The sequence below is a fragment of the Vigna radiata genome, unplaced genomic scaffold (genome assembly GCF_000741045.1).
Source record: "Vigna radiata var. radiata cultivar VC1973A unplaced genomic scaffold, Vradiata_ver6 scaffold_335, whole genome shotgun sequence".
NCBI classification, from domain to species: domain Eukaryota; kingdom Viridiplantae; phylum Streptophyta; class Magnoliopsida; order Fabales; family Fabaceae; genus Vigna; species Vigna radiata.
The window spans coordinates 4,586-14,938 of NW_014541821.1; the positions used below are offsets into that span (position 1 = coordinate 4,586).

A 10,353-nucleotide genomic window follows, 5' to 3' on the forward strand; every position below is an offset into this window, starting at 1 on the left:
GTGTTTTAAATTTCTTCTAAATTTCCTGGATTACTGTAATCCTAACTTAAGTACCTTAACACTCTAACTGCTTTATTATATCATTTATGGTGACGTCTTGATTTTTGTATACATGTATGTTATAAAATAGGGATGTCACACATCTTGACCATGAAGATCTTTTGTGCAACTAGAGTTGTTTTGGTACACTAATTAGTTGCACCATTTTTGACAATTAAAGTTTCACATATGTAGACATGGGAAGTTTGGAGAATTTCTTACAATCAACTTACGTAAGTCATCTTGCAACAAATCAAAGGATATATGACCATATGTAGTGATTAATTTTGTAAATGTTTTTATAGATTTGAATGTTTGAGCACTTTCCAATCATTGTTGCTTTGGAGGCCATTTGGACCCTTTGATAAGAGCAAGCTTTTCAGGACATTTGGTAGTTTTCAGGATTCATCATATGATGACTTGTACACCAATCTTTTGGAAAGGTTTGCATGACAATTTGGACATGTGTAAGATCACTCATTCTGTGTGTCTTTATGATGAAGCATTTATCAAGTTTTCCAATAATTGCATAAAAATATGTTATTGAATGCCCTTATAAATAAGCTTAATGCTCAGTCTATGATCATTAAACTGAAGTAAATATTTGTTAATACATTCATAAATCATGACTTGATAAAGCTTACTAAAAGAATCTAAGTTCAATATCAAAAAAATTTGAAGCTCGTTACAATATTCTTTTCATTCTTTAGAAGTGCAAATCTCGTTAACACACATCATGTTTTATCTCTACAAAAAATTGTTGATGAGAATACTATTCCATTATACTATTATTCGTAATTGAATGATTTCATAAAATAACCTTAACACTGCCTTTATTCCAATTAAACTTCAGAGAAGTATATGATATATTTAATATAAAAATTAAAACATGATCTTTAAAACCTCTACTATAGTGAAATTCAATGTACAAATATAATCATAGTTGATCTCCGAAAAATAATTCGAAGCTAAAAAAATATCAATTAGTAGCCATGTTCCAGTTAGCTACAGACCAGAAAAGAAAAAGAACTTGCTTCGAGACAAGATCATCATTGAGATGAATCACTCTTTACTAGCAAATTAAAATTTGAAGCAGGACATAATTCCACAAGAAAGACACTGGAACATCAACATGATTACAGTATGCTGCAACCATACAATATTGTGTTTGTTAATCATTCTCATACAGACATACACACGGCTCTCACGTACACACATTCTCTAATTAGCATAAACAAGCAATCTGTAAAAAAAAAAAACAAAAAAAAAAACAAATTGGGAGATTTTGCATGATGATTGTTTTTATGGTATGTAAACCAAATATGAACTTTTATTATTACCAATTCCTTCGCATCAATTACAAAGGTAAATAAATACAATACACTTCAGAACATCTGTGTGCTAATACACAGTTTGTATATATAGAATGAGAGAGAGAGCTATTCTTGTTTCTTTGGATACTCCCTCGGTCCAAATATTGTGGACCCAATTCTCACGTTAGTACTACCCATTTCAATCTGGAAAGGACAAAAATATTTATCAATGTATACAATTGATTAAGAGTAAAAGAACAGTTAGTGGGGAAATCTTTAAGTAGTTCAAATAAAGACTATAGTAACGTATCTATCAACTAGTAATATCTTCAAAATGCTTCACAAACTACATCCAATGCTAATTAAAAAGAAATGTGGTAGTGTCATCATCATAACCATATCTATAAAACTTCGAAAAATGCTAAAACACTCTTCTAAGATTTAATTATTGGGTAAAATTCACGTAAGAATGTAGATCTCGCCATTATTATATGAACTTCATTTATGATTTAGTGCAATCTTTCCGGATTCCATTGAATAATGAAAAATGTTTTAGAAAATGCGTTGTTAGCATTCTTCGTACACTGTCATCACGGCAGGTATCAAACAAAGCAAACCCATTGACAAGTGCAATCATGCAATGCAACCATCAAGAAAATTATAATTGCTAAATAACTTTTGGACAATAATCCATACCGCTAACTCAAAATCACCAGACATGCCCATTGAAAGTTCACATAGCTCCTCGGGTATTTCAAGTGCCTTGCATACTTCAGTTCTGCAATTTGACAGGGTCTGATTTTTCACATAAGAGAAAACCTTAGTAAATAGACAGAGGGATTTGGAACAAAAGGCACATAAAACATTACTACAAAAGCAACAAAATAATGGTAAAAATGCAGATCAAATTTCAATAAAACAACATTAAGACAATAAATGAAATACAATTCCTAAATGGAAAAGTTATGACAAACGAGAAATGGACCACTTCAAGGAATGCTCCACACATGCTTCAGAATATAAGAATAGAATCTGTCACCTGAAAGTTCTGTGGGGTTGACGTATAGTCTGCCATTCCTATTGTCATTAAGCCAGAGAACTCTAGATTTGGGCAGCTCAATTTCACGTGTTTTGCAAGCTCAACACAATTAGAAGGATCAACACCAGATTTGGCTGCAAAAACATAAGAATCCATACAAAAATTACTTATTTAAAATGTGTAAGAAATAATAACATTATGTTACGACAAACAGTGCACTCCAAAGTATTTGAAACAATGCCAATACATTATCAAAGAATTTGATACGTTGGGTTAACACACAATGATGGTCTAGCTATAATTCTCCAATCCAACAGATATCAAACTACCTTAGGAGTGACTGCTTAAGTAGCATTACTGTGTCATTATCTGAAATGAATAAATAAAAGTTGAATGTAGTAAAAAAAAAAGCCCTGGGATAAGGGAAAATATTTGAATTACTTATATTCTTTATATTTGTGGAATTCCATGGGTAACATTATTAAAAAAATAAAATGAATGATAAATCAAGAAGTCTCGGTATGGGAAGACACGTCAATAACACAAATAAACAAGTTACAATTTACACATGAAGGATTTGCAAATATACCTCAAGTAAGAATTTTCCTCACATCCAAAGGTAGAGGGGAAACCTCAAAAGATCCAAAAAGTGTAACGAAGTGTTAGAGTAAGTCAAACTTACATTCTTCTCCACTTGTATTTACTTGCACCAAAACCTTCAAAGGATCTCTTCCAAGGGTTGATACCATACGATCAAGATGATTTGCTATCTACAGTTCAAGAGGTACAAGAACCCTTTAAGGTTAGTCAAATAGCTAATGGCACCACAATTTGAAATTTTAACTAGCTATTTGCTTGGTATAGCAATAGACCTTGTCCACAGCAACAGCAATGCGAAAAGTAGTTAATAATTGAGCACAGCATAAAGACAACTTTTATCAAGATTCATTCAAATTTTATTAGTACATAAAACAAAACAATTAGCAACAAATTCATATCTCCAAGAGCTACAAGTAGCATTGATTTTACATCTCTACCTTCGGATTGTCCACACTCTCAAACATGGCCAGATTTGGAACACCACCTACATAAAGTATGCAAGGTTAACATTCAGCTAAAATAAGGTGCTGAAGAAAGGAACAGATGAACAAGCTATAACAAGATAATGCAATTATAGAAACATTTTCAGAAATCACAGAGCCAACCTAAAAGATGTAGAACAACTATGTACCCAGCTCAGATAGCAAAATTAAACTGGCATCACCACTCAATCACCTTTACATTGAAATTTAATGACTATTTCATCTCTACCATTTGTTGCTGTTGCAATACCATGAGATTGGTATGGCGTGTTAATATAACATCTAAGGATTATAATCATCTCGTAATGGAACCAAAAATAGTATTCGGAACAAAAATTAAAATCAATTGTATGGACTAAATTGAAAATCAAGGTAACATTTAGAGGAACCAAATATTTTTAAAAGAAGTATGCGAACAAGTTCTAACATAGGATTTTTCAAACACTTCTAGTGGTGTGTAACTTGCTAAGGCACTCTATATAAAATAGAGAAGTGTTAATATACTCCCAGTAATATTTTTCAATAAATAATATATGCATTGAGAGTGTAAACTTTTTCACAAGGTTATCTAATAAAAAACTTGTTAACTTTTATAATAACTACCTTAAAACTTGGTTCAAAGAAATTTTTTGACTAATTGGCTTAGCTTGCCTATAAACTCTTATTTATTTTAAAAGAAAGTATTATATCAATATAGTCTAGCAGTATCCACTCAGTGTATATAGTAAGTTTGTTAACTTTCACAATATCCATCATACTCCCTCTAGACTCCAATATAAACAAAAATAAATAATTTCACACGGATCCAAAAAGACAATTAACATAATTTCAATTTAAAAATACTTTGTTTTTTCTAAAATGTCCTTCGTTAATTATCACGAAGAAAAAATGGTCGTTAAAAATAAAATCATAATTAAACAAAGAGTGTTGTAGGAATGACATCATTAAATAGATAAAAAAATGAAATTAATTAGAATTCCTTACATTTAAATCCACTATACATGACAAGGCTTTTTATCTTACATATTTGAATCCGTAGCATTATATACAAGGTTGAAATTAAACTCTCCTAGTAAAATACTCCCAACGGAAATGGTTTGCTAATAATATGTTGCTTCTAAAAAAACAAGGTAGAAGCTTTGATATGATTACCAACATTGAAATCAAAAGCAATCAGAGGCCTCACTTTCTATCCAAATCCTACCATCCCAGTGAAAGCAAAGAAGGAAAATCATTCTACATGAATAAAACTAAAGTAAATTCAGAAGCAAAATTTTAAAAAAATTACCCAAAAGTGTTTTGACTTTGTTGCTCTGCAAGTGCCCAATGAAATGCCACTCAACGTCTTGTGGAAGCTGCAGGCATGCCCCCAAACCAAATCATTAGAATTTTCTATTCACAACACAAAGGAACAAAACAATGCAGCATTTATAATTTCAATCCTAAATATCAATTAAAAATTGAAAAAAGAAGTAATCATTCCAACACCTGAGGAGCTTTTTCAACGATTTCTTGGACGTAGTTTTCGCCGAAGCATCGGTGCCCCGCGTCGTAGAGTTGTCGAATCAGACTGATGGGTTTCGTTTTGGAAACCGCCACGACCCGGACCCGGTCCGGTTTAGAGCTGGATCGCTCAGCCGCCTGCTGCACCCGGAGCATCACCGACCGCAACGCCGCCAAGGCGGCGCCCTCCGCAACCAACGGAGAAGTCATTAAATCAGTAATTGGAAACAAGTGGCGTTGTCTGTGTTGTTTGATGTATCTTCTGTTGAGGTGGTTCAACACTGAACACAAAACAAAAGCCCAAAGAGCCAGAAAAATAAAAATTAAATAATTAAGAATTTCTCTATTTCTTTTATTTTATAAAAATGTATATATATATATATATATATATATATATATATATATATATATATATATATATTATTGTGTGTCTTTTAAAGAAATAATACTTGAATTTGTATATATTATGCTTTTTAAATTTGATTTCAATTTGTTTTAAATTTAGCAATTCTTTTACAGTAAAAACAAGTTCACTTTTTAAATTGTTTTATAGTGTTAAAATATTTATTTTATATTTTAATTATAAAACAAAAAAAAAAATATTGTTTCATGAATGCTGGTTAAAAAACTATCTCAAATTTCCGTAAGAAACAATACTAATATCTATAGTTAAAAGTGATGAATTTAATTTATTTTTTTGTGGTACTTTAAATTACACGACATACACTAACTTTTATGAAGATTTTGTATCATTTAATATTTAAAATCCCTATGTTTAACTATCGCGAGTTGTAAAATGTCATAAGTAGTCAAAACGGGTAATCCAGTTCGACTCGACCCAATACATCACGTGTTGACCATTTAGTGAGTCAACTTAACCCGACTCATTTATTAGTGAGTCGAAAAAATTTGAATCCGACCCGATCCACCACGGGTTGATGGGTTAAACGAGTTGGCTCATTGACTCACTTAATTTTTTTTCATCCTCTTCTAATATTCTTATAATATGTTATTTTGATCGATCAAATTGAATAAGTAATAATTGGACCAATTCATATAAAGGAAACTAAAAAAACTGAAGAATCTAAATTATTACATAGCATGTGTTTATTTTGTATCTATTAATATAAAAAAAAATTAAAGAATCTTAGTTATCAGAAGTAGCATATGTTTATTTTGAAATAATTAATATAAAAAAACTAAAAAATCTTAGTTACATAAAGAATGTTTTTTATATATGATTTTATATTACTATGATTGTGTATATTAAACAATGAAAAATGTTTGATGAAGTGGTTAAGTGATTGTAAAAATGTTGTATATATTTTTTCGTGTTATTAATTATTAAAAGTATTGTAAAAATATTGTATATATAGGATGTTTAAATATTGTATATATANGATGTTTAAATATTGTAAAAATATCTTATATGTTTATATATTGTAAAAATATTGTATATATAGGATGTTTAAATATTATAAAAATAGTCTAAAAAATTAGGATTTGAATAATTAATTTAATTAAATTAAAAAAAATAGGTGGGTTGGTGAGCCAACCCGACTCACCACGGGTTCAATCCGTGTGTGCTGGGTTCTTAGTGAACCGGATCAAAATTGACTCGTATCAAAGTTTTCGTATTTTTTTCCAACCCAACTCGGTTCAAACCCGTGATGAGCCGGGTTGGCTCACGGGTTTCAACCCATTTTGACGATACTAGTCATATGTTTTCAAACTATTAATATTAGTTTTTTCTACTCATTTATTATGTAAATATTCGTATATTTTTTTCAACCACAAATTTATGCCTTTTGTATTTATTTATCTATATTTAGCAAATAAATAGATATAACTATATTTAAACAAACGGGTCGTTAAACTAACACGTTATACATATATAACTAAATTTAAATCCCGAAATACTTCAAATATAAACATTGAAATTCTAATTCAAGTAGCACAAAACAAAACATTTCAACTATGAAGTACTACAAAAGAAAACTTAAGGTATAGTTCACCTAGTTTTCAAAGTACAAAATATGAGAAATCATATTCATATTATATAATATTCTTCACATATATGCTCTTCATATCCATAATTTGTTAAAATTAGTTGACAAGTTTCCGAAATTAAAAACTTACAATATAAATCATAATTGAAAAATGAAAATATAAAAATGTTAAAGGTTTTCATTAAAGGTCTAGTTTAACCATTACAGAATTTTTTTTCATTCATGTCTCTTTGTTCTAATAATTAGAGAAAAAAAAGACGAAGATTGAAGTAGTGAAAAGAAGATATTAATAATATATAATAATCATTTTAGAGATTCATCTCTCGTAAAGGTCCTCCTAACTTTTTTGTTCCAATTAGATTCATTTAATGTAAAATTGATTACCTGGTGACATACTGAGTTAGTATTTAATAAGTACGTGGTACATTAAGAGGTATCATTAGGTGGATTTAATTGTTCGACTTTTAACTCATTTTCTCTGCCTTTATTTGTTAATATTGTTCGACTTGTAAGTGTTAATACCCTTCGCCTTCTAACTCATTTTCTTTTTGTCTTTCTTCTCCTCTCATACACTTTCCAAATAAATAGCTTAGCATGTCACCAGCAACAAATTTAACCTCTTTCATAACATTTAACAACAATGTCATAATTGACTCAATTTTACATAAAAAGAGATCTAATTGGGACAAAAACAATTTGCGAAGACCTATTTTATACTGCACAAATAAGAACTTCTAAAATGTTTAAACCTAATAATAATAATATTATGTTTGAACTAATTTAAGAGTTATCTATATTAGTTTAGGTGATATGTGTTTTGTTTCATAGAAAAAGTTTTTAAAAAGAAAATAGAATAAGAAATAAGGAAATGGTAAATTTATGAGATTATTTGATAAATTACCAATTTACTTTTATTGCTAAAATTTGATTTTTTTAAAAATAATTTGATTATTGGATATCACTAAATTTTCTTATAATTAGTAGGTTTAAACCCTTTTTTGGTCACTAAGTTAAGTTCTGATCTTCAGTTTAGTTCTCGCTTTTAAAAATGTCAACTTTTAGTCCCTATGATATGAAAAATGTATTGGATACCTAGGTATAAAAACTTGTGATTTATTGTTCATTAAGTGCTGTCATGAGGACTGATTTAATACATTTTTCATATCATAGGGACTAAAGGTTGACATTTTTAAAAGCGGGAAGTAAACTGAACATTAGAACTTAACTTAGAGATAAAAAGGGTTTAAACCTAATTAGTATTAGTAAGTAACAAATAATATTTTACACAATTAATATCTTTAAAAATGATTTTTTTTATTCAACCAAATTATTTAGCTAAAAAATATTTATATTTTAATAAATGCACCAAAAAGACAGTTTTAATATTATACTATAGAACAACCTATCAATATTTACTCAAATTCATATTTTTCACCAAAAATTAAATTAAAAGGTTTTCAAAAACATTACAAAAAACTGAGAACACATCATGCCACCAAGAACTTTCAAGAAAACAAAGCATAATTCTAATCTGTTTTATTTTTTTTTTGCAAAGGAGCTTTGATCTAACAAAATGTGAGACTTAATTGCATTATTCACATTATTTATTGTACATCTGCTATTTTTTTTTTCCTTTTACTCATTTATGAGAGTTATCACACACTTCAATATCATAAACTTTTTTCTAAGTAGTTTTTTATACCAACATGACATTGATTGGTGAAGCAACCTAATACAGAAAACAACTGTTCTCAGCACATATGCATGCATGTGGATACCCCCATTTGCACCAAAATCCATGCCACTTTATTTTGATTCTGATCTGTATATTGCGTATCTTCGTTTTTCAGAAACGATTTAAGTAAAGGTATATTTGTTTTCTTCAACCCTAAGTTTTCATATTCATGCCACCTTTACCCATCCTACACTCTACATTATTCAAAAACAACTCTTTTTTTTTTCAAGTCTTCGGATTTCTACAATTACCAATAACTCTTGAAGCATTTACAATTCAACAAATATTTTAATTAAACAGAAACACACACACACACTTGTAATTAGTCTTTTTTGTGTTTAATGATTTGGTTTCTTACCATATATAGAAATACTTTTTATAAGCAATATATTAGCTTTTAAATTTAGAAGTTTTCCAAATTAACTTATCTAAGCACTAAACTAATTTTCGATAAGCATGGTGCTTCCAACCAGTAACCACAATAAATCATAAATCGCTAATGAATTAATAAAGAAGAAGATCAAGCTACTCGTTCAATTAATTCACTTAACATTGAACTTTGTGTCTATATATAAGAGCAATTTTTTTCATATAGGTCAAAAAACTTTATCAAAAGAAACTCATTAACCAACCTCTACAATCAAATCTCAAAGAGTAAATTGTTTTTCCATAATACAATTATAACCAAAAGCCATTATATTTTCTTACATTCTCGTAGAACAGTGTCTTAATCATCTAGCTCTACCCAATAAATAGGAAGAAACCAAGAGAAACAGTGCATAACATTATATAACGTGTGATGATATAATATATATGGGAAACACTTAGAAGATTGAAATTGAGGGTGCAATAATAAAGACTGTATATATATAATATATGTATATATGTTGTGGTATATATTTTGTTAGATAAGTACCACAAATGTGGTTTACTTTATTGAATAATTTTAATAAAATGGCAAACCTCGTATAGTAATAACAACATAGGACCCTGTATTGGGGACTCATGTTGATGATGAACCTTAGGCATAACCACACATTCCATAGACACAATATTCACCTAATTCACATCGATGGTTACACTCCCCACAATTCCTCTTGTCGAAATTGGTGTCCACACATTGCCCTCTACAGCATGTCTCTGTGTACTTGCATTTTTTCTTGCATGCACCACAGTTGTGTTTGTCGTACCCTACATCAATGCACTTGTTGTTGCAACACGTGGAGTTCTTCACACCCTGCAAAGTGCACACTTCATGGTCCTTGTGGCAGTGATCAGCAGCATTAGGGTTTTTGACTTGTGCAAGGAAGCGAGTCACCCTCTTGGAAGGGAGAAGAATGGTGTTTTGACGAGTGGTTGATGATGATGATGATGATGATGATGATGATGAAGAGGGAAAATCATGGTGCAGAAAAGGGGGTTTGGATTCCTCTTGAGTGATGGCCTTCATTGTGAGTGTGATGGACAAAGCCATGGTTGTTGCTATGATGAATATTGCCTTTAGGAGCCCCATGGCTTTGCCAATGTCTAGAGGTGGTTGAAGGTGTGCTCAGAAGGAGATGATGAAGATGAGAAGAGGGTTTTTGTTTGTGTGTTTGATTCTGGTATGAATGAAAATGTGGTGTAGAAAATG

The 10,353-nt window shown here is 30.1% G+C and overlaps 2 protein-coding genes across 2 annotated transcripts; both read right to left on the minus strand.

Moving 5' to 3' along the window:
- Window positions 1–1,091: 1,091 nt before the first annotated feature.
- On the minus strand, window positions 1,092–5,264 carry LOC106778413 (pyridoxal phosphate homeostasis protein). Its single transcript, XM_014666371.2, has 7 exons — window positions 4,962–5,264; window positions 4,762–4,828; window positions 3,429–3,475; window positions 3,074–3,161; window positions 2,392–2,525; window positions 2,049–2,147; window positions 1,092–1,556 (listed from the first exon to the last, which is right to left on the minus strand). Exons 1-7 carry the CDS (start codon window positions 5,184–5,186, stop codon window positions 1,479–1,481), a joined length of 738 nt encoding a protein of 245 aa, XP_014521857.1. The 5' UTR covers window positions 5,187–5,264; the 3' UTR covers window positions 1,092–1,478.
- Window positions 5,265–9,565: 4,301 nt separating this feature from the next.
- On the minus strand, window positions 9,566–10,353 carry LOC106778417 (stigma-specific STIG1-like protein 3). Its single transcript, XM_014666375.2, has one exon. The coding sequence runs from the start codon at window positions 10,231–10,233 to the stop codon at window positions 9,742–9,744; it is 492 nt and encodes a 163-aa protein (XP_014521861.1). The 5' UTR covers window positions 10,234–10,353; the 3' UTR covers window positions 9,566–9,741.

Excerpts from the sequence above, each read along its gene's own strand:
- LOC106778413 (XM_014666371.2), bottom strand. The coding sequence starts at position 5,186 with ATGACTTCTCCGTTGGTTGCGGAGGGCGCCGCCTTGGCGGCGTTGCGG. Across the intron at positions 3,476-4,761 it reads CAAAGTCAAAACACTTTTGG|GTGGTGTTCCAAATCTGGCC; the intron begins GTAATTTTTTTA and ends TACTTTATGTAG. Across the intron at positions 3,162-3,428 it reads AGAGTGTGGACAATCCGAAG|ATAGCAAATCATCTTGATCG; the intron begins GTAGAGATGTAA and ends CTTGAACTGTAG.
- LOC106778417 (XM_014666375.2), bottom strand. The coding sequence starts at position 10,233 with ATGGGGCTCCTAAAGGCAATATTCATCATAGCAACAACCATGGCTTTG.